Source organism: Scyliorhinus canicula, chromosome 11 (assembly GCF_902713615.1).
Source record: "Scyliorhinus canicula chromosome 11, sScyCan1.1, whole genome shotgun sequence".
NCBI classification, from domain to species: domain Eukaryota; kingdom Metazoa; phylum Chordata; class Chondrichthyes; order Carcharhiniformes; family Scyliorhinidae; genus Scyliorhinus; species Scyliorhinus canicula.
Window position 1 is genome coordinate 37,749,971 of NC_052156.1, and position 24,728 is coordinate 37,774,698.

General features: G+C 46.8%; 1 protein-coding gene across 4 annotated transcripts in view; it reads left to right on the forward strand.

The window, feature by feature from the left end:
- The window catches only part of cacna2d3a (calcium channel, voltage-dependent, alpha 2/delta subunit 3a), a 1,093,156-nt gene that overhangs the window by 190,841 nt on the left and 877,587 nt on the right, over nt 1-24,728 (forward strand). For all 4 annotated transcript variants that reach the window (XM_038812776.1, XM_038812778.1, XM_038812775.1 and 1 more), the window contains exon 3: nt 19,931-20,047. In XM_038812776.1, the coding sequence (XP_038668704.1) occupies nt 19,931-20,047 (117 nt within the window). The remainder of the gene's footprint in view (nt 1-19,930; nt 20,048-24,728) is intronic.

Genomic DNA, 24,728 nt, shown 5'->3' on the forward strand with positions numbered 1-24,728 from the left:
ATGATGAGCTGGGAAACCCCTCTAGGACGTTCACACGCAAGGGTTTACCCAACAATTGTCCAGAAGCGAAAATGTCCCCTGGATAATTGTGTTGTGCTGGAAATCATCTGACTGAAGTGATTTAAATTGCTAACTTCGGAGGATTCTGCGAGTTCTGACATTCGGCTGGATTCTTTGCCAAATCGGGAACTCCACTGGGGATGGCAGAGAATCCACATCGGGCAGAAAATGGGATCAGCGTCCGTTCCAATACTCTGCCCCCGCTGGCGTCAGGGTGGAGGTTCACGCCTCAAGATAGCTAGTAACAGCTGGGCACTATATTCTCCGGGCCCCCACGATACTCCGGACTTCTGGGCCAGGAATCATGTGGGTGAGAATTGGTGCCGTTCTTGACAAGCATGTACCTGACATGGTGGACCTCACGATGGGCCAAGGGGGGAACTCTTTAAGGGAGTTGCCACCAAAGTCCAACAGAGGGCCACCCTCTACCCCCACAATGCAAGATCAGCCCACCCCCACCTGAGACCCCAAAATTAAAGAGACTCCCCCCCCCCTCCCCCACAGAGAAATCCTCATTAAAGCTTTGACAAAGGATCATCTGAACCAGAAACTTTAGCTCTTTTCTATCCCTACAGATGCTGCCAGACCTGCTGAGATTTTCCAGCATTTTCTCTTTGGCCCCTGATTAAAGAGATCCCCTACAGGGGCCCCTTAATTGAAGAATTCCGTACCAGAGACCCCCTAATTAAAGAGACTCCCAGAGATCCTCTAGTAAAAACAGGGTGAGTAAAAAGTGAGGCGGTGTAGCAGTCAGGGGCTGGTTTAGCTCACTGAGCTAAATCACTGGCTTTTAAAGCAGACCAAGCAGGCCAGCAGCACGGTTCGATTCCCATACCAGCCTCCCCGGACATGCGCCGGAATGTGGCGACTAGGGGCTTTTCACAGTAACTTTATTGAAGCGATTTTCATTTTCATTTCTTGGTCAAAGATGGTATCATAGCCCTTGAATGAGATGCAGTTCCTGAATTAGTATTTATATTGTTGGAGGTGGAAACAGGAAGGGAGAGGTGACCTTGTTGGGTATTTATTATAGCCCTCCAAATAGTGGGAGGAAGTGGAAGAGAGCATTTGTTGGCAGATTATGGAAACCTGCAGGGCAAGTAGGGTTGTGAGAGTTGGGGATTTAAATTACCCAAAGGTAAAATGGGAATAAGGTAGAATGTGGGGCACGGAAGGAGAAATTCCTTTAGTGCCTGCAAGAGAACTTTTCCCGAACAGTACCTTTCCAGTCCTAGCATGGAGCAAGCTGTGCTGGATCTGGTCCTAAGAAATGAGGCAGGGCAGATGGAGAATGTCATTCTGGGGAGCCGTCGGGAAGTAGTGTTCATAATATAATACAATTCAATGTTAAGTTGGAAGAAGACATGTCAGTCATGGATTAAGATCGCAGACTGGGAACGGGAACATTTTAGGCGTCTGAAAGTTGAACTGGAGCAGGTTGGTTGGAAACGCACTGTCGTGGATAAACCAGTGGATAAAAAATGGGAGCCTTTCAAAGGAGAGATGAATAGGGTGCAAGCGAGATACCTACCCATGAGAAATAAATGCGGAGTATCCAAAAGTAGATTACCCTGGATGATTAAGGCTATGGTTGTTAAAATAAGGAAGAACAATAATAGCAATAGAAATCAGGAAGATAATCTCAAATGCAGGAGAGAGACTAAGGCTGGAATAAGGAGGGTGAAGAGAAAGCATGAGGAAAGGATGGCAGGCTGTATTAAATCAAATAGCAAAATGTTCTTCAAACATATTAATGGTAAAATATTAGTGTAGAATAGAGTGGGGCCCATAAGGGACAGGCAAGGTAAACTGCTCACTGAATCAGAGATTATGGCAGTGGTACTAAATTAGTATTTTGTTTCTGTCTTTACCAAATTTGAAGATGGTGACAATGACACAGTTGAAAATGTGGGTGTTGAGCAGTATAGTGATAGATAAAGAAAAGGTGTTAGAAAGGCTGGCAGCACTCCAGATAGAGAAGTCACCAGGCCCAGATGGCATGCATCCTGCATTGCTGAAAGTGGTAAAGGAGCATATTTCAGAGTTGTTGAGAGAAATTTTCCAGACCCCTCTGGACACAGGATTAGTCCTGGGGGACTGGAAGATTGCAAATGTGTTGTTGTTTAAGAAAAGGGGCAAAGAATAACCCAAGAAACTACAGACCTGTCAGCTTGACATCAATGGTGAGAAAACTGATGGAGGCCATATATGGGATGAGATAAATATAAACTTAGAGAAAAATAAATTAATACTTGACAGTCAACATGACTTTGTCAAGGGCAGATCACGTTTGACATGAGCTCTTTGATGAGGTGACACAGGCAGTGGATGAAGGTAGTGCCGTGGACATTGTATATTTAGGCTTTAAGGAAGCATTTGATATGGTGCCACGTGGCAGGTTGGTTAGCAAATTTAAAACTGTTTGGGATTGATCGATCCTTGTCAGCATGGATTAGAAGTTAGCTAAGAGATAGGAAACAGAGGGTAGGTATACCCTCATTTCTCAGACTGGAAACAAGTTGAAAGAAAGTAGTGTTCCCCAGGGTTTTGTGTCTGGATCCTTGCTTTTTCTGATTTATATAAATGATTTAGAAGTGGGTGTTGACGGCAAAAGCTCTAAATTTACAAATGATCCTAAGCTAGGGAGAATAGTGAAATTGTAAGGATGGCACTGAGCGACTTTTGAGGGACAAGTTGGCCAAATGGGCAGCCACCTGGCAGATGAACTTCAATGCAGCGAAATGTGAGGTAATGCATTTTGGTAGACGAAACATGGGGTGACAATATAGGTTCAATGGTGCAACCTTGGGGTGAGTACGGGAGCAGAGGGACCTCGGGGTTCAAGTGCATAATTCTTTGAAGATGGCCAGGCAAATTGAAACAGTTGTTAAGAAGGCTTATAGATCCTTGGTTTTATAAACAGCAGAATAGAGTATAAATGCAAGGAAGTAATGCTACACCTCTGCAAATCATTGGTCAGGCCACATTTTGAATATTGTGTTCAGTTCTGGGCACCTTATTTAAGGAAGGGTGTTGAAGCCCTGGAGAGAGTGCAGGGGAGATTTACTAGAATGATACCAGGAATGAGGAATTTTAGATACAAGGAAAGATCGGAGAAATTGGGCTTGTTCTATTTGGAGCAGAGAAGATTAAGAGGTGACCTTATTGAGGTGTTCAAAATTGTGAATAATTTTGACAGGGCAAAGAAGGATATTCTGTTTCTATTAGTTGGTATGTAAGTAACAAGGGGGTCACAATTTCAAGATGGTCAGCAAGAGAGCTAGGAGTGAGATGAGGAGAAACTTCTTTACTCAGTGTTGTTGGGATTTTGAATGCACTGCTTGGGAGAAGGTGGAGGTGGATTCCATAGGAGGTTGAAAAAAAGAGCAGAATACATATTTAAAAGTGATCAATGCGGAGGGCTGCAGAGATAGGGCTGGGGAATGGGCTGAGCCAGGAAGCTCTTTTGGGAGCTGATGCAGACGTAATGGGCCAAATGGCTTCCTTCTGTGCTCTAAATAACACAATAACAAAATTAAAGAGACCTCCACCAGTGACCCCCAGAAGAGATACCACTATCTGGAAGCCCCCCAGAAGAGAGACCCCTGTCTGGAAGCTGGAGAGCAGTCCAGTCAGAGGAAGTGAAAAAACTGGGGACTAGGGCCAGTATGGCTCTGAGGAAGAGCAGACTGGGAGATGTTGCTGAAAATAACGTGTCTGGGGGCCTGAAGTGCATATGTTTTAATGCAAGACGTATTACGGGTAAGGCAGATGAACTTAGAGCTTGGATTAGTACTTGGAACTATGGTGTTGTTGCCATTACAGAGACCTGGTTGAGGGAAGGACAGGATTGGCAGCTAAACATTCCAGGATTTAGATGTTTCAGGTGGGATGGAGAGGGATGTAAAAGGGGTGGCGGAGTTGCGCGACTGTTTAAGGAGAATATCACAGTTGTACTATGGGAGGGCAGCTCAGAGGGCAGCGAGGCTATATGGGTAGAGATCAGGAATAAGAAGGGTGTAGTCACAATGTTGGGGTTTACTACAGGCCTCCCAACAGCCAGGGGGAGATAGAGGAGCAAATAGGGAGACAGATTTTGGAAACGAGTAAAAACAACAGGGTTGTTGTGATAGAAGACTTCAATTTCCCCAATATTGACTGGGACTCACTTAGTGCGAGGGGCTGAGACGGGGCAGAGTTTGTAAGGAGCATCCAGGAGGGCTTCTTAAAACAATATGTAGATAGTCTAACTAGGGAAGGGGCTGTACTGGACCTGGTATTGGGGAATGAGTCCGGTCAGGTGGCAGAAGTTTCAGTAGGGGAACATTTCGTGACCACAATTCAGTAAGTTTTAAAGTGCTGGTGGACAAGGATAAGAGTGGTCCCAGGGTGAATGTGCTAAATTGGTAGAAGGCTGATTATAACAATATTAGACGGGAACTGAAGAACCTAGATTGGGGGCCGATGTTTGAGGGTAAATCAACATCTGACATGTGGGAGGCTTTCAAATGTCAGTTGAAAGGAATTCAGGACCGGCAAGTTCCTGTGCGGAAGAAGGATAAATACGGCAAATTTCGGGAACCTTGCATAACGAGAGATATTGTAGGCCTCATCAAAAAGAAAAAGAAAGCATTTGTCAGGGCTCGAAGGCTGGGAACAGACAAAGCCTGTGTGGAATATATGGAAAGTAGGAAGGAACTTAAGCAAGGAGTCAGGAGGGCTAGAAGGGGTCATGAAAAGTCATTGGCAAATAGGGTTAAGGAAAATCCCAAGGCTTTTTACACGTACATAAAAAGCAAGAGGGTAGCCAGGGAAAGGGTTGGCCCACTGAAGGATAGGCAAGGAAATCTATGTGTGGAGCCAGAGGAAATGGGCGAGGTACTAAATGAATACTGTGCATCAGTATTCACCAAAGAGAAGGAATTGGTGGATGTTGAGTCTGGAGAAGGGTGTGTAGATCGCCTGGGTCACATTGAGATCCAAAAAGACGAGGTGTTGGGCGTCTTAAAATATATTAAGGTAGATAAGTCCCCAGGGCCTGATGGGATCTACCCCAGAATACTGAAGGAGGCTAGAGAGGAAATTGCTGAAACCTTGACAGAAATCTTTGGATCCTCACTGTCTTCAGGTGATGTCCCGGAGGAGTGGAGAATAGCCAATGTTGTTCCTTTCTTTAAGAAGGGTAGCAAGGGTAATCCAGGGAACTACAGGCCGGTGAGCCTTACATCAGTGGTAGGGGAATTCTGGAGAGAATTCTTCGAGATAGGATCTACTCCCATTGGAAGAAAATGGACGTATTAGTGAGAGGCAGCATGGTTTTGTGAAGGGGAGGTCATGTCTCACTAACTTGATAGAGTTTTTTGAAGAGGTCACAAAGATGATTGATGCAGTTAGGGCAGTGGATGTTGTCTGTATGGACAGTAAGGCCTTTGATGAGGTCCCTCATGGCAGACTGGTACAAAAGGTGAAGTCACACGGGATCAGGGGTGAGCTGGCAAGATGGAGACAGAACTGGCTAGGTCATAGAAGGCAGAGAGTACCAATGGAAGGGTGCTTTTCTAATTGGAGGACTGTGACTAGTGGTGTTCCACAGGGATCAGTGCTGGGACCTTTGCTGTTTGTAGTATATATAAATGATTTGGAGGAAAATGTAACTGGTCTGATTAGTAAGTTTTCAGACGACACAAAGGTTGGTGGAATTACGGATCGCAATGAGGACTGTCAGAGGATACAGCAGGATTTAGATCATTTGGAGACTTGGGCGGAGAGATGGCAGATGGAGTTTAATACGGACAATTGTGAGGTAATGCATTTTGGAAGGTCTAATGCAGGTAGGGAATATACAGTGAATGGTAGAACCCTCAAGAGTATTGACAGTCAGAGAGATCTAGGTGTACAGGTCCACAGGTCACTGAAAGGGGCAACACAGGTGGAGAAGATAGTCAAGAAGGCATACGGCATGTTTGCCTTCATTGGCCGGGGCATTGATTATAAGAATTGGCAAGTCATGTTGCAGCTGTATAGAACCTTAGTTAGGCCACACTTGGAGTATAGTGTTCAATTCTGGTCGCCACATTACCAGAAGTATGTGGAGGCTTTAGAGAGGGTGCAGAAGAGATTTACCAGGATGTTGCCTGGTTATGGAGGGCTTTAGCTATGAGGAGAGGTTGAATAAACTTGGTTTGTTCTCACTGGAACGACGGAGGTTGAGAGGCGACTGGATAGAGGTCTACAGAATTATGAGGGGCATAGACAGAGTGAATAGTCAGAGGCTTTTTCCCAGGGTAGAGGGTTCAATTACTAGGGGGCATAGGTTTAAGGTGCGAGGGGCAAGGTTTAGAGGAGATGTACGAGGCACATTTTTTACACAGAGGGTAGTGGGTGCCTGGAACCCGCTGCCGGAAGAGGTGGTGGAAGCAGGGACGATAGTGACGTTTAAGGGGCACCTTGACAAATACATGAATAGGATGGGAATAGAGGGATACGGACCCAGAAAGTGTAGAAGATTTTATTTTAGACGGGCAGCATGGTCTGCATAGGCTTGGAGGGCCGAAGGGCCAGTTCCTGCACTGTACTTTTCTTTGTTCTTTGTTCTAAATCACTGCTTTAAAACTCATCTGAGCAAATACAGCTGCTGTTTCAGGCAGAGTAAGCTGCACCTGTCAATTCCCGGAACTAGAAAACTAGTCAGCTGGGTTTAAACTCCCTCAGATCTTTGATCTGCAAGCCTTCCATTCATTTCTCTTTGATATTGCTTTTACTAGGCTGTGATTAACAGCTTCCACACACACCCAGCCGGCTGCATTTCCATTCATCTCCATTCAGCTTGAGTGAGTTTGAAGTAGTAAGCTGTGAAACAAACTGAAATCTTTACAAACATCAACCTTTGATTAAATCTCTTGGACCACATCAAAGCGAGTTTAGTGCTTTCTGTTAGTTGCACCCCCTCCCCCTCCGCCACAAGCATCGGCCCTCCCCAACACACACAAGCAGAATCCCTTCAATGGGGCTCCCCAGAGGGCTCACCCCTGGCATGGCCAGGTTGGCTCTTTAAGGTTGGCAGTGTCAAACTATACCAGGATGTAGTGCCCACTTGCCCCTCTCTCTACGGGGACTATACTTACCTTGGTACCCTTGGCAGGATCCCCTCAACTATTTCCTGTCTTCACAAATCTGTTGTAAACCTCACCGACATGAAGTCATGTTAATGAGGTATGAATATTAAATGAGGGGGCATCATGTGGTGGAGGTTTGTTAATTATATTAATAGGCATTCACAGGTATTACAATGAGCTTATCATCCTTTGTGGGCGGGAAAAACTCATTGCATCATTGGCGAAGGTCATGGAAAATCCGGAAACGTAATCTCACCGGCAAGAATCGCGATTCACCCACGTCACCGTTCTCACTGCCAGCCTTCACAAGTCCAATGTCACCCCCACTGACTTTCCACTTTCACTGGAAGGACTAACCGTGTGGGGAGTTGTAAGTTATCAGCCAAATTCAAAGGATATCGGGACTGGGAATTCAGGATAATTTTAGGATAATAACTAAATCTTGAAGGGGTTTGAGTTGAATTGAGTTACACTGGGCAAAATCTTCCGTCTCGCGCCGCTGGTGGAGGAGTTTCCGGTGAGGCGGAGAATCCCGCGTTAGAGAAGAATACGGGATCAGTACCAGGCACCGACCCATTTCCAATGCTCCGGCCCCCACGAGCGGCGGGATCGGGGTTCATGCCCACATCAGCCGGAAGATGCAAGTGAGTTATTAAGACCAAATTGCATCCACTTAGCAGGTCGGGCGCTATATTCTCCTGGTCTGCGCAATTCTCCGGTCCTCTGAGTTGGGAATCATGTGGATGAGGATTACTACAGGTATGGACAAATGTGGCCCTGATGTGATGGACCTCGTGGTGTGTCAGGGGAGTTGCCCCAAACATCCATCTGAGAGCTCCCCTCCCCCCACAATACAAGAGCTGTACACCCCACCCCCACCAGAGTCCCCCCAAAACATCCCATAAATAGAGACCCCAGAGATTCCCTCCAGAATCCTCCTAAATAAAGAGATCCCTGCCCCAGAGACCTACTAAGTAAAGAGAAACCCCCAGAGACCCTCCGTGTCTGAGCTAGCAGATGTATTGCCCAGGTGAGTGTTAAAGCAGTGGTTATTTTCACTGCCTCCGTCTGACTGCTCTCTAGCTTCCAGACTGGGTTCTCTCTTCTGGGGGGCTTCCTGACAGGGGCCTCTCATCTAGGGCATCTGTGGGGGGTTCTCTTTATTTAGGGGGCCTCTGGGGTGGGTTTTATTTGGGGGCCAGTTTATTTAGGGAGTCTCCGGGGGAGCAGGGTCCTTATTTAGGGGATTTCTGGGTGGGGGGGATCTAAAACCACAAAAAGGCACAATTTCAGCATTTTTAAACACAGGCTGCATTTTACAGGCCACCTGTGGACAGGAAACAGATGGGTAAACTGGTAGATTGGGTTGTGCCATCATCTGTGACTGCCACTGACTGTCCACACTCCGCACAATTTTATAGGCAGTGAAGGAGGTTCCAGCTGGGCCAGTCCCCCACGGTCCAATTGAGGCCCATGAGGATGTAATTAAAGCCCAATTAAGGGCCTCATACTACTGCTGCTATGATTTAATGGCAATGGGAGAAGCCTGCATCCACTGTGTAGACTGACTGATTTAACCTTGCGGGCTGCTGGTCAGTGAAAGTGGGGGGCAATGTTAAGTTTGTGACCAGGCAGAATAGTTTTATGAGGACATGACTGTAACCTAACCAGTGCAATTGCAAGTTCATTTTGTGGCACCATTTTCCAATTGCACCGAAAGCAGACAATCTACCACTATCATCTCTCTTGCTTTTCTCACAATAAATCACTGGGTGTATGATCTGACATAGTTTGCGTCTTTTTTGTGTGGTTGGGCTTTCTGTCTTTCTTGTATATTCTAAATCCCATGTGCCACAGTCTCTCTGATGGTATCACATTACCAATTGCCATGGACTATCTCATCACCTATTGCACGGGCCCAACCTTTGGGACTGCAGAGCTGTCCATTACTCTGCCATGCATAATCGCTCTGGTCAAATGCTTTGTTTTTTTTTTACTAAAAGTAAGTAGAGTCGACCCAAATGACCACGGCGCCAGGACCTGGGTTCGATTCCCGGCTTGGTTCACTGTCTGTGCGGAGTCTGCACGTTCTCCCTGTGTCTGCGTGGGTTTCCTCCGGGTGCTCCGGTTTCGTCTCACAGTCCGAAGATGTGCAGGTTAGGTGGATTGACCATGATAAATTGTCCTTATGGGGATAGGGTGGAGGTGTGGGCTTACGTAGGGCGTTCTTGCTAATGGCTCGATGGGCCGAATGGCCTTCTGCACTGTAAATTCTATGATTCTAGTCTTTGAAATTCTATAAAAGATTTTGGACGGAATTCTGCCATCCCTCCCATGGCAGGTTTTGTGTTGGGCATGAGTGAGTGGAGAATTTAGTGGGAGCCAAAAAGTAAAAAATCCGCCTGCGTGAAATAATATAGCAATTCTCCTCATGGGGGGGGGGGGGGGTTCTTCCTGACTGGAGGTGCGAAACACCATTTGCATGCATTTGTATCTCATGAATGCTCGTTACAGCAGCTGCCCACCGGCATCCTGTCAGGCCTTTCAGTCTTGCATCATGCCAGCGTGACATTACGTCGATCTAGGACCCAATTGATAGACTGGTGTGCAAAAGGCAGCCCTCAGTTCGCAAGGGACTTTGAGGTGAGCGCAACATACAAAACCTACCTGCCATAATGCTGCAGTGTTCCTGATGTGCTGTATACCATTCTGCCAGGGCACACCGGTTCCTGCCCTCAATCTGCAAGACAAGCCTGTCTCCATGGACAATATCAGGGTCTGTCCTCTTTGTTCCTATTTATTCCCTATTTCACTTTCTTTTATTTTTGCCACTGCATTTTTGATCCATGGATGATTTGGTGGGCATGTCCCTTTCATTCAAACAGAAGGATCCATTAGGAAGGCTGTGCTGTTTTAGGCTGGCTGACATTAATAATGACTTGGTTTGATTGATTTGGCTGGTGGCCAGCGAATTGGCCCAAAGGGCTGCTCTCTGCCCGGTAACAAGTGGTGATTCGATCTGATCCCATTGGAGTGTTTTCAAAGTCATGGGGTTACGGTTTGGTTTCACTTCTGATTCTGCAGCTTGGATGGAGGAATCTAACACTCCAAAACGATCTGACTCATCCTCTCCATAAGGCCACTGTGAGGGCTGACTCTCTCTCTCCAAGTCTGGGTGTCATTCTCTTGAGACTAAAGAGGCTTGAAGTCAAACCATGAGCTGAAAGTAAGGTTTGATGTTAAATAAAGTGTCTATACAGAAAGATATAGGCCTGAGTATGAATCTCGAGTTGAAGGCCCAGTTTGATAAAGAATAAATCACCTCTCCAGAAAGCCTGCTGACCGTAAGTCCAGTGTGGTAGGAATCACTCTGCAAGGGAAGGCCATGACCAGCTGTAAGCCAGAGACTTTGTTCAGCGAGCATGCTGCAAGGAAAGCGTGCTAAAGCACTAACATTTGAAGCAAAGACTCTTATCCTTTGACCATCATCCTTATTATTTTCACCCCTCCCCTCCTCTGTGTTTGTCTGTCTTGTGTGAGTGGATAGAGGGTGAGGCAGTTAAAGAGAAATAGGTTAGCTTGTCATTATCCAGTTGCATTTACTGCATACTTCATCATCATTTGTGTTATAAATAAACGGTAATTATATTTCTGCTTCCAACTCTGGGGACTGTAATTATTGGGCAGCCAAGGGCCAAAGACTTTACATTAGCAATTTTTATAAGAATTATTGGTTAATTCACTTGTGTTGTTACTCCGGGCCACGTGGGACTGGAATTGACCGCGCAGTTGTCCAGGGTGCTGCAACAAGAGCACCATTCTGCTGGACACATGGACCCTGCTTTGTTGCCAACTCGGATCAGTACTGTACCTGGGCAGTGGGGAATGCAGGGATTTCCTTTCCATGGTGTCACACACCAGTGTTCACCTGGACAGCGGTGTGCTCATGCAGCCACGGTAACAAAGATCCGAAGTTCAACCAGGGATAGGGGGCATGTGGGGGGGGGGGGGGGGGGGGTGCGTGCAGTTGGGTTGACAAAGACAAGGTGGGGAATGTGGAAGGGCGGCTGTGCAAGGTGGGGAGAAGAGTGAGGGCTCACGACTGCAAGCAGAGGGGCAAGGAGGTGGATGAAGAAGAGGAAGAATGAAAGGCAGAGGGAAGACTGAGGGGAGGGACGCTGCACCCCAACAAGGCTGCATGAAAACGCCCACAAACAAGGGGGTACAAGTAAGAGTGTCAAGTTGATCACAAAGGACATGTGGGATCATCAATAGATTTCCCAATGGGCTTCATGGAATACGAATTCCCCTATTCAGGGGGAAGAGGTTCGTCCAATAGGAGATGCATGGTGGGAGTTGAAAACCCACCGTTCTAACCCAGGTTGGCATCTCCATCATGTTCGGAAAGAGTTGCTGGTGGTACAGTCCACAGTAAAGGTGTGGAACCAGTTGAGGAGGCATTTCAGGATAGACGGGATGTTGGTGTTGATGCCGCTGTGCGGAAACTACAGATTTGTGCCAGAGTGGACAGACGGCATGTATAAGAAGTGGAGGGAAATAGGGCTGGTCAGGGTAAGGGATCTGGATTTGGAAGAGAGGTTTGCCAGTATAGAGGAATTGAAGGAGAGGGCAGAGCTCCTGAGTGGAAGTGAGTTTAGGTACTTTCAGGTAAGGGACTTTGCGCGGCAGGTGTGGAAAGAGTTCCCCAGGTTACCGAGGTATGCCCTGTTGGAGTGAATGTTGCCTCCAGACATGGAAAGGAAGGGCAGAATCGGAGACATATACAGATGGCTGGGAGACCAGGAATGTGAGCAAGTGGTGAGGATTAAGAGGAAGTGGGAAGGAGAGCTGGGAGGGAAGATAAATTGAAGATATGGAGTGAGGCACTACGAAGGGTAAACAAGACGTCCCCATGCGTAAGGATGAGCTGGACATAGTTCAAGGTGGTACACAGGGTACATATGACTGGGAAAGAATGAGTAGGTTCTTCCAGGGAGTGGCAGACTAGTGCGAGAAGTGTGGATGGGGACCAGCGAATCACGCGCACATGTTCTGGGGTTGTGAGAAGTTGGAGAGATTCTGGGCATGAGTGTTTGCGGCGCTAACGAGGATAGTGGGGGAGGAGGTTGGCACGTCCCTTTGGTGATGATATTTGGGATATCGGAGAAGCCGAAGCTGATGGATGGAAGGAAAGCTGATGTTGTGGCCTTCGCCTCTCTGATTGCCCGGCAAAGAATTCTGTTGGAGTGGTGGTCGACAATGCCGCCGGGGGTGGCGGCCTGGCTGGGGGACTTTTATGACTTTCTTCAGCTGGAAAAGATCAAATATGAATTGAGGGGTTCAGCGGAGGGCTTCGAGGCAAGGTGCGGGATGATCGTGGCCATGTTTGAGGATCTGTTCAACGCAGCGGGGGGGGGGGGGGGGGGGGGGGTGGAATTTGTAAAAACTGTATAATCGTGTGTTTGTTCCCCGGATTATGTATGTTTTGTAACCACTTTCATAAGTTTGGAATAAAATACATTTTAAAAAAGGAAAGAGTTACTGTTCCCGAGCTCTTAAGTTAGAATTGGGGTTCTAATTGTTTAATAGATTGCACTTATTGTTTAATAGACTGCCAATATATAAAGAGGATACAGGTGGCACTGTTTTGGTGTGATTACTGAACACAATAAACTTGGTGTCAAAGAAGTCAAGACTTCTTGAGGGGTTCTTATTACATTGGAACTTAACACATAGGTCTCAGGGCTGGGACTGAAGTGTTGTATGGCACGGCAGCGGCCCTTTATGTCATTTTGTAAAGGGAATTATAGTTAGAAGACTGGCCTTGGCAAAGTTACTACATTGGCAATAAGGAGTAAAAACAAGTTTTCTGAGCAGCCTTCAGAGTTGAATTGAGCAGCTTCTCCAGGAAGAAACAAAGTGCCTCTCTTTAGTAAATTTGAACCTTCTGACATTAATGGAGAAGACTGGGCTTTTGTGAGGGCTACAAAGAATCCTGAGTTCGTAGAGTCAACAGAAAATAACTTTGTTCACAACGATATGTACACAGCAGCAGTAGTTCACCACTGCTTCCTTCATGAGCCGGTACCACACTGGTCAGCTCTATTTATACAGGTGTAACTGCTAATGATTTCCCCGCACCCCCCTCATTGGGGGAGCTCATACAACCAAGAGCCCTATAATACATTAGGGGATAACCAATGGTCCCCAGCCAATAGGATTCAGGCTGGTTATACCATGGGCCCAATACATGGAGCACATGTGTTACTTCTTCCGGGCTGGAAATATTGTGGGAGATGAGAAGCAGAATGTGATTCTGCTGACAGCATGCAAGGCCCTAACATTCCGTGTAATAAAAAGCCTGACCTACTCAGATGCCCCAAACTTTGACGAGCTCATATACCTAGTGTGAAATCACTCTGACCCAAAGCCCTCTATCATTCTCCAGAGATACCGCATTAATACTGTGGGGAGGACCACAGCGGAACCCATGACTGAATTTTTAACTAGGTTGCAGAAACTGGCAGACCATTGTGAATTCGACGAATATGTTTTCCAAGTGAGTGCAGTGACCTATTTGGGCTGTCAGATGGACAAAAAAGGGCTGCACCCAGTGGAGGACAAGGTCAGGACCATTAAGGAAGCGCCGACTCCAAGAAACACCACGGAATTGAAATCCTTCCTGGGTTTAATTGATTATTATGGGACGTTTATCCCAAACTTGATCTCCTTGCTGACTCTGCCATTCATACCACTGCAAAAGTACCAGAAATGGCCTTGGGAGGCACCACAGATGGAGGCCTTCGAAATAGTAAAACAGCAGCTGCTCTCTTATTGGCCGAGTTCGAGCCCAAAAAGGAATTCATCCTGACATGTGATGCTTTGTAATCCGGATTTGGGACATTATTCCCTCACTGCTGGAAAGACTGAACAGAAAGATCCATCGCCTATGCATCCAGGACTCTCTCAGACACTGAGCAGAGGTACTCTCAAATCAAGAAGGAGGGTTTGGCAGTTGTGTTTGGTGTAAAAATATTTCACCAGTGTGTCTATGACAGGCGTTTTGTGTTAGTGACCAAACACCAGCCCTTATTGCAACTTTTTAAGGAGGATAAGGCAATTCCCCCCCCCATATTTCCTCCATCCAGAGAAAGCAACTAGCATCCATGGAGACCAAATTGAGTTGGTTTTTAGTTGATTATAGGACCACTCCTCATACGACGACAGGAATCGCCCCGGTGGAACTGTTAATGGAAAGGCGGCTTCACACGAGATTAAGCCAGACCTGCCGGGAAAAGTGAAGGGGACCCCAACAAGACGATCAGAATTATTTTGATATCCAAAAGCATATTCAGGACAGGCGACCTAGTCTATGTAGGAAACTTCGAAGATGGTTCCAATTGGGTACCTGGAGTCAAATTGGAAACTTCGGAGATGGTTCCAGTTGGGTACCTGGAGTCAAATTGGAGAAAACGGGCCCCATATCCTCCAAATGAAAGGTCCAGGATAAGGTCTTGAGGAGACACCTGAACCACCTTAGAAATAGGGAGTCCATCCTAGTGCCAACCTCACCACTGGACACAGAAGTGGCCACCTCCAGTGCAGGGCTACCACCCATAGAGGACCCTGTGTCTGTCTCCCTGATAATGATGACTCAGGTTCCAAGGTGGAAGCAGAGGAATCAGGTGTTTCGACTGTAACAGACACAGAGGACAAATCCGCATTGGTAACTCTTCAGCGCTTCCTCCAGATCACCAATTCGGTCCACACTTCCAGATCCTGTTCCACTCTCGATGGACCTCAGGCCGAATGTGAAGAGGTGGAAGAGCCATCCTTGCCACGGGAGTGCTGATGGGGAAACGGATTTAAGGGGGGAAGGATGTTATGGTGACCATGACGCCAAGTTGGTTGGGAGGGTGAGCTCTGAGGAGGATGCAGAAATCCTTCAGTGTGATTTGGACAAGTTGAGTGAGTGGGCAAATGAATGACAGATGTAGTATAATTTGGATATATGCAAGGTTATCCATTTTGGTAGCAAATACAAGAAGATAGAAGAAACATTCTTTCATTATCTGAAATGGACTATTAGTCCAAAAAGACTATTATCTGAATGGCCATAAATTAGGAGTGTAATGAGACCTGGGTGTCCTCGTACACAGGTCGCTGAAGTTAAGCATGCAGGAACAGCAGGCGGTAAAGAAGGTAATTGGAATGTTGGCCTTCATAGCAAGGGGATTTGAGTACAAGAGCAGGGCTGCCTTGCTGCAATTTTACAGGATCTTGGTGAGGTTATAGCTGAAATATTGTGTGCCGTTTTGGTCTCCTTATCTGAGGAAGGATATTCTTGCTATTTGGGGAGTGCAGCGATGGTTTACCAGACTGATTCTGGGATAGTGGGACTAACCTATGAAAAGAGATTGAATTGGTCAGGATTGTATCCGCTGGAGTTCAGAAGAATAAGAGGTGATCTCATAGAAACCTATAAAATTCTAACTAGACTAGACAGGGTAGATGCAGAAAGGATGTTCCTGATGGTGGGTGTATCCACAGCCAGAGGTCATAGTCAGAGGATATGGGGTCGACCATTTAAGACAGAGATGAAGAGAAATTTCTTCACTCGGAGAGTGGTCGGCCTGTGGAATTTGTTAGCACATAACGTACTGAAGTCAAAACATGATGGGCGCGATCCAATGGCCACACATCACGTGAAAAGCAGCTCGCCACAGCGCACGTGGCTGATAAAAGCCGGGAGACCCCGCTCCCAGGATACACCTCCCAGCTCACAACACCCCTCAATATCCAACGCGATCTTGCGAGATGTTGCGATGTAAATCCTGCCCATTCTGGGCGGGATCACATTTTGACAAATCTGCAAATCTCACTCTAATGTGTAGATTCCCGAGGTACCTGAGGCTTTGGTATTCATACCCTTCGCCTAGAGGACGGTTGAGTGCAGTTCAGCACTGGTCCCCACAAATGGAGCGGTATTTGTGGGCGTCTTCCAAGGGTGGGAGGCCCCAAGCTGCATCCCCTTTAGGCAGGGGGTACCCTGGTACTGCTGGTGCCATCTGGGCACCCTTGCAGTGCCAGCCTTTAACCATTTTGGTCTTCAATATATATTTTCAGAAAGGAGGCAAATGTGATAATGGATCGAGTGGTCCAGGCATCGTTTCTTAGAATCCTCATTTGATGAATGAGGAGAAGGAGGGGAAAGCATTGTTGCACAGAGCTTCAGCAGGAGATACAGCCAGGGGGCATAGCCAGGGAAAACTTGAGCATCCACAGGAGGCTGAGGAGCAGAGACCCAGGCAATGAAGATGATTTGCCACACCGAGGGTCTACTGTCGACAAATCTTCTACCAACAGATGAGTGAGAGGCAGTGCAGGCTGCAGGGGAAGGCTGCGAGTGTCCAGTGATCTGGTCTGCCATATACTGTCACATGCTCAGTGAAGACCTCATGGCATGTGAGTTTGCAGGACTCCCCCTGCCAGTAGTTGTGTGAGTGATGGCAACACTCACTTTCTTTGCCTTTGGGTGGTATCAGCGATCAACTGGAGACATGTGCAGCATTTCTTAGTTGGTGCATAAAGGAGGTGACTGATGCCCTTGACAGGAAGGCCCACCATTATGTAAACTTTTCTCTGGATGCGGATAGTCAGGCTCAGAGATTCACGGGCTTCACAGCTACCTCAGGTTTCCCAAAAGTGCAGGATACAATAGACTGCACCCATGTGGCAATGTGGAATCCTGACAGCCGCCCTTAATTTTCACCACCCGCAAGGGCTTCCATTTCAAATCCTGCAAGTGTGTGCTCGGTTCCCTGGGGATTGCCATGACCTCCTACATTCTGAGTTGCTCCCAGGTGCTTGGGATCTTGTAGGGGCCAAAACATCTGCAGCGATGGTTGCTGGAAGACAAGAGTTATGCAATTAAACATGGCTAATGACTCCTGTGAGTTGCCCTCGGACTCCAGCTGAGGAAAGGTACAATGCTGCTCACGCCACCACACTCTCCCCCATTGAGCAGAGCCTGGGACTTCTGAAGATGTGATTCAGGTCCTGGACCAATCAGGTGGCTTTCTGCAATACACACGGAAGAGGGTTTGCCGCATCATTGCAGTTTGCTGTGCCCTTCACAATTCAGCTATTATTATTATTATTATTATTATTAGAGAGGTGAATCCCTTCCAGAGGGTGAACTGGAGGAGGAGGTGTCTGCCTCAGAAGATGAGGAGGTGCAGGAAGCTCAGGGAGATACTGAGGGACATGAGTGTGCTGATGCCATGGAGGAGGAGAGACATGGCAGGGTTGCCCCTGATACCCTCATGGCTGACCGGTTCCAGAAGAAGCAAAACTAAATCCGATCATCAGGAGACATCTCAAGCCCTCCAAGTCATTTCCTGACTTGCAAGGGAAAGCTGAACCATCACATGAGAGGGTGGGTCCTACATTCATACTGGCTTCACAGCTCACAACTCATTAGGATTAGATCTTAGCTGTGGTCATCAGTGTCCTGCTAATATGCTCACACTGTCAACTAAAAGTCCAGCAAAGAAGAACAGCGATGTGAGTTGAGGCTAGCCACTTCCTATTGTTTGTAACAGTGCCACAAAGGAAGTGTGGACCAGCATAGGGCTGTCATCCTAAAATGCGTTTCTTGGTTTGGGACATTACCCATTCGGGAATCCAGATACGCAGAGAGTCACATTGTTGATGAGCCCTCCTCAGCCATTGCTATCCCTTAAGGCCTAAGGGTTGTCAACACCCAAGTTCTGGTATCAAGTGGCACTGAGGATGACATTACATGTATATTAATCTTAAAGGGGGACATTCTGAGTGTGAGGAAGGCTGAATCTCGGGATAAGAGGATTGCAAAGATCCAAGCCAAAACATTTTTGTCTGAGCATAATATTTACATACCCACGGAATGGTTTTCAGAAAGTGTGTTTTATTTACAGTAATAAAGCACCCCCGACCCAGAGGTGACATCAAAACTTTTTAACTTTCCTCACCCTACCACTACATCTTGAGGCAGCCCTGACATCTGCAACAGGGGGTAAGGCAGCCTGATGACTGCCAGGTCCTGATGCCTGTGTTGACCTTGGCACACAGCCTCTGGTGGCCCACCCCCTGGAGGATACCAGCCATATAATGGTCTCCTACTCTGGGGCAGAAGCACTCGTGGAAATTTGTACTGCTGGACTTGGTGCGGGCACAGGCAGGGAGGACTTTAGTGGATGCACTTTCTTGGAGTGTCATCAGTGGAGGCCCAGACTCTGGCTATTAACAAGCACAAATCTGGCAGGAGCCGCTGGACCAAGGTCTCCATGGTGGTCACCAACCTTCCCATGGTGGGCTCGAGGTACTTGCATGTCAGAGCCAAGACATTAAACAGAATGCAGACTCATCCATCGTGCAATATAATCTGCTGAGAAACTTTGGAAGCTGTGCGCTGTGTTTCACTGTCTGCCTTTCCATCTCCATCAGTGAGATAGTAACCACTTCCAGGGGCCCATCATCTGACTGGGACTGAGAGGGTAGCTGGTCCCAAGGTGGACGCTGTAAAAGTTTTCTTGAGAGTTGATATGTGTTCCTCACAAATGAGTGTGAAATCTGTGAAGTGAGTAGCCATTTGAGTACATGATGCCATGCTGAAAGTTTGCTAGTGGAGGGAGCTGAGAGAGGACTTACCCTGGTGGAGCAGACAAAATATTTTATCCACTTCCTCCACTGTGTGGCACTTCATCGGCAGGTGCCAGCCATGCTGTCCTCCTGGGCAATGGGCTCCCAGGCCAGAGGGGTGAGGTTGATATGCTTCTTTGAGCTACCTCTAGAGCAGAGCCTATGCCTGTGGGCCTGGCCTTCTCGAGTAAGGGCCTTGCAGGCTTTGGCGGCAAAAGCTGTTGCTGCTGCCTTCTTCTTGAGGCTACTCACATTTTGCTTCTGCCTTCCTGACATGTTGGAGGATCTCCTGAAGACATGTGGGCTGAAGAGAGTGGTATGAGTGTGCTGGACTGGTAGTTAAACCCCCCAGGTAATGGCTGGTGGATGAATCAGCTGTTGGGCTAAGAGGAAACGTCCCTGTGCATAATTAATAATTAATAAGGTTCCAAACACAGAATCTGGTGTGGGATCCCACCATTCTGGCCAGCGGGAAAGGTGCAGCCGGAGCCACCCACCCGCGCCCCCCCCCCCCCCCCCCCCCCCCAACACACACACACACAAAACAGTAACTGTACTGTTTTTGGAATGTGCTAAATTCTTAAAAGTTTATGCTGAATGGGTTTCTTTATCAAATTTTGGGAAGAGTTGACTCTTCATTAGAATTAAGTTCAATACAGTGATGGGGTTCAGGAAAATGTACTAAATTTGATTCTTTTCTCCTTTAAAGGGAGCAGTTAACTCAATTAATTTAAATAACCTAATTCCACCATTGAAGTAGTGAAGGAAAGAATTTGCTACAACGATAACCAGTGTTTGTACATCATTCATCACAATAAGTTCCAGGTTACAGATTTCACCTGAAAGAAAGAAACAATTTGCATTGATATACAGTATTTCCTTTCATGATCCCAGAACATTTCACAACCAATGAATATTTTTGAGCTGGAGTCACTGGTGTCGTCAGGTTAATGCTTGAAGGTTAGATGATGGGTACAGTTCTCCCTCTCAAGATACATTTTATTTTCCCGAGTACATGTTAGTCAAAATAGTGTTGAACGTATAAATTGATCTCCCTTTGTCTTTTCTTACAGAAATATAAAGAGCATGAAAAAACAGTCACTGTTCAGGAAATAGATGGTCTCCAGCTTGTCAAAAAACTGGCCAAGGATATGGAACGAATGTTTCATAATAAAGCTGAAGCAATAAGAGTAAGTACATCCATAAAAGAGGTTGAACAGCTTTTTTGATAAAGTGCATTAGAACACAATGCTGGTTGACTTTCTGTTTACATCATTTAGATATTGTCAAGCGTGAAAGCCTTCATAGGTAATAATCTAGGGCTCTTAATCATTAAATACAACCATTTCCTCGGTGCAAGTACACACAGAGAATCAGAGAATGAATGCTCACAGCACAGAAGGAGGCCATTTGGTCCATTGTGTCCATGTCAGCTCGTCCCACTCTCCTGACTTTTCCCCATAGCCTTACAACTGCTTCCAATCAGATAATTTTCCAATTCCCTTTTTAAAGCCACAAATGTATTTGCCTCCACCAAACTCTCAGGACGTGCATTAAAGATCCTGACTACTCATTGCATTAAAAAACACTTTCCCTCTTGTTTCCTTTGTTTCTTCTACAAATCTTTTTAAATTGGTCTTCTCTGGTTCTCAATCCTTCTACTAAGGGAAACACTCTGTCTCTTTCTACTCACTCCGGACCTCTGATGATTTTGAACACCTCTACTAAATCTGCTCTCAACCTTCCCTTATCAAAGGAGAACAGCCCCAGCTTCTCCAATCTATCCACGTAACTGAAGTCCCTCATCTTTGGAGCCATTTTTGTACATCTTTTCTGTCTTCCCATTCATTCTGAAGTGTGGTGTCCAGCATTTAGTACAAAACTCGATTTGAGACTTGACGAGCTTGTTGTAAAGCTTCGCCATAACCTCCTTGCTTTTGTACTCAGTGCCTCTGCTTATGAGGCTCGGGATCCAGTCTGCCTTACTAATTGCTTTTCAACATCCAGCCGATGACACTTCCTGCACATGTGGTTGACATTTCCCGTAATTTGCACGTGGAACTGGATGTGCATTGAATTAGTTTGAGGTGCCCTGTCATGCCTCCACATAAGAGCATTAACTGAGTTAATGGAAATAAACTTAAGACTTAAATAAATAAGATGCTGCACTGTCGCAGTACACTGTCCACATGCTTGATGAGAACTGAATCTGCATCCCACTGATAAGAATGTAATCCTTCTACTCAGAATTACCCACAAGCTGCAAGTGAAAAATATTAATTCTGTAAGTCCATTATTGCACATTCTAACCTAATCAAAATATTTATTGCATATACACTTCGTGAGACCTGGCAGTAAAGCCTCTCAGTTTCTGGTGAAATGAATGTATGGAATCATGAGGGTGGCGGGGAGAGGTGGAAACATTGCAAACCCACTGAATCTGTTTCTTTTAGCTTAGCATAACTACTTGTAATAATGCATGTGCTTGCAATGGGCTTGCAACTGGAATTATGCAGGTCCATCAGCTTCCTGAACCTATCTCACTGAAATCCCCATCTGAGTCCTTTGCAGGAGCATTTGTCTGCAATCTCACCCTCCGATGAATTGCCATCTGTGCTATCCTTGCCCTTGCCCTGGTTATAGTGCTTCCATGTCCAGTGTCTCACCATGTGTGGATCCGACCTCTAATCTATCTTCTGAAGTGGAGATGCCGGTGTTGGACTGGGGTGAGCACAGTAAGAAGTCTTACAACACCAGGTTTGTTGGTTTGTTCCAACAGCTAGTTGAAACAAACCTGTTGGACTTCAACCTGGTGCTGTAAGACTTCTTACTATCTTCTGAAATACTTGCAATGTATCTGAGCTGGTGGCTGGTACTCTGAAAGCAAGTGATGGTGTTGTGTCTTCATCATCATGGACACTACGGGGGAGATTCTCAGCCCGTCTTAGCGGTCAGCAAGATTGTGGATGCGGTTGGAAAATCCTGTGAGAATTGGAAAACCGGTGACGCAATGAGCTTCATGCCCAGAAAGGGCGGGAACCTCAGTTAAATCAATTTTAATACAATTAACGAGTGCCCCCACCACATGCCCCCCCCCCCCCCAGCTTCAATGAAACATCGGTGAGGTTCACACAGCTTTGGAAAAATTTGAGTCAGTCAAGTGGAGGTCCTTGGGGCGCAAAGATAATTGTAGCCCCCAGGGGGCAGAAGGACATGCCTGGTCAGTGCCAACTTGGCACTACCAACCTGTGCCGGGCAGTGTTGGGGTAGACCCTCTTGGAAGCCATATTGGGGCGGGTTTCGAGTTATGTTTGTTCGGCGGGAGAAGCCCCCGATACTGATGCTTGTGTTTTGGGGGGTGGTGGTGGTGGGGGGGGGGGGGGGGGGGGGGGGTGTGGTGGGGGGGGGGGGGGGGTGTGGGGGGGTGTGGTGGGGGGGGGGGTGGTGTGGTGGGAGCCCCTAATGGTGGTGATGGTGGGGCAGCGGGAGGGAAAATCCCTGATGCTGATGATGGTGGGGATAGGGGGAGCCTCCGATTTTGATGGGGGGGGGGTTCCCCCATGTCAGAGGGGGGAATCCTTGGGGACGGGTAGTGGTGCGAGGTGGGGGGGAGTTATTCTTTGTGCTGATTGGGCACCCTTTATCACTGTGGAGTCGGCCTCATCGACTCTTTCAGGCCCTGCCCCACCATCGTGATGGCGCAAACCATGCCCACTGAATTTTATTTTTCAGAGGTCCTCGAAACCTGGATAACATTTGGATTGGGCAGTTAGACAGCTGCACGCTGGCTTTCAGTCAGAGCCTGACACTCTGAAAAAAGTATGGGAAAATTCCATCCCATATTGTCCTAGTTTCATCCAAAAGAGCCAGGTTGCAGTTCTTGGGAATCTGAAAGGAAAATACAAGAGTCAGGTTGTGGAGGGGAAAAAAATGCACGAGACGCAGTCTTGCATTATCACAGCTGATAAATCAGACGGGATTATGGGATGAGCAGCAAGTGGGATGTGCAAGGGATGATTAGGTATGAGGATACTGTCACCTTCGAAGGTTTCAGCCATGCTGCTGGCCAAGACCACAGCAATGGTGAACACCATCGCCTGTGTGGGATTAGGACACGCAGTTTGTTCTTGCTGCTTCTGGTTGTGTGCCACTTTGTCCTGCAAGAAAAAAGGCATTGTGTCAGTGAGTGTCTGCAATTGGGTTCTCTGACTAACATGATGGCAGGGGTGCGAGTTGTGAGTTGTGGCTCTGAAGTTTGCAGCAGTGCTAATTGTGTGATGATGTGGTAGGGCATATGCATGTTAGCTATAAGGCCTGATTGATAGACAATGTTGGGAGCTGAGTGATGGGGGTATGGAAATTTGAGAAACGGCTGAAGCTCCTGGTGAAGTTGTTGAGAATATGCCATTTTGAAAGTGCAATTGACCTTGACCACTCGCGTGAACTAATTTACCTTCTTGCAGCACTGCATCCAGATCCTTCGGCAGGACTTCTGGCATTAAGCTATCCACTCCCAATGTCTTCTCATCATGTCTTTGGCGGGCCCCCTGAGAATACAGGACATCTCTCCTCCTTTCCATTATTTCCTCTGAGACCTTCAGTGCAGCATCTCAGCACCTTGGAACCCGTTTTCTCCCATACTGTGAGATTCTTCACTGTTTCTCAGTCAGATTCACTTCCCGCACAATTGCTATCAGCTACTCCAGTGACAAAGCATATCCTCTTTAAAAGGTGCAGGCTATGGGCAATGCCACCTGTTGTAATACTTATTTGGTGTCTCAGCGAGCGGTCTGGAGGCTTGTATGATTGAACATTAAGTGTTTGTGAACAACTCATAACTCTATATATCTCCAGGATACAACTCTGCATGGGCGCTGTCCACATGCTGTCTTCTTCGAGGCTCTTCTACTGTACTCAGTACAGAATCGTGTGACTCCCTTTCCATCACAATATGGGTGGTTTCCCCCAGTCCTATGTTACCCCTTGCTCTGCCAAACACCCATACTACAGTTTAACATTAAATATTATTTGGAAGTTGCAATATTGGGCCTTCTACTGAAGCATCAATGAACAGTGCTGTTCGCATTGGCTGTATGATGATTTTAATTTTTTAAATTTTTTTTTAATTTTTAATAAATTTAGAGTACCCAATTATTTTTTCCAATTAAGGGGCAATTTAGCGTGGCCAATCCACCTACCCTGCACATCTTTTGGGTTGTGGGGGTAAAACCCACGCAGACACGGGGCTGTATGTTGATTATGTGCCACCTGAAATTCAACAAAAGGGAATGAAATGAAAATTGAAAATCGTTTATTGTCACAAGTAGGCTTCAAATGCAGTTACTGTGAAAAGCCCCGAGGTGCCACATTCCAGTGCCTGTTCGGGGAGGCTGGTACGGGAATGGGTTACTCGAGCATCATATTCCTTGCACCTGTTTACAGAGACAACGCTGTTTAGCCCCCTATTAGTTTAGAGTATTAAGCCAACAAATAGATTCAGGCAGTGATCCGACTGAAGCATGGGAGTCAAGGGGATGCATCTAATCTGCATGGGGCAGCAAATTTGCATTCTGCTAGGGCTGCAACTCAGCTACATATGCGACCCCATAGGCCTACGTCAGGGTGGTGCTCTAAAAATTACTTTTCAATGAATCACACATCTGCTCTAATGGGCTGTTTAGCACAGAGCTAAATCGCTGGCTTTGAAAGCAGACCAAGCAGGCCAGCAGCACGGTTCGATTCCCGTACCAGCCTCCCCGAACAGGCGCCGGAATGTGGTGACTAGGGGCTTTTCACAGTAACTTCATTGAAGCCTACTTGTGACAATAAGCGATTTTCATTTCATTTCATAATGGAGCTGATGGACATTGC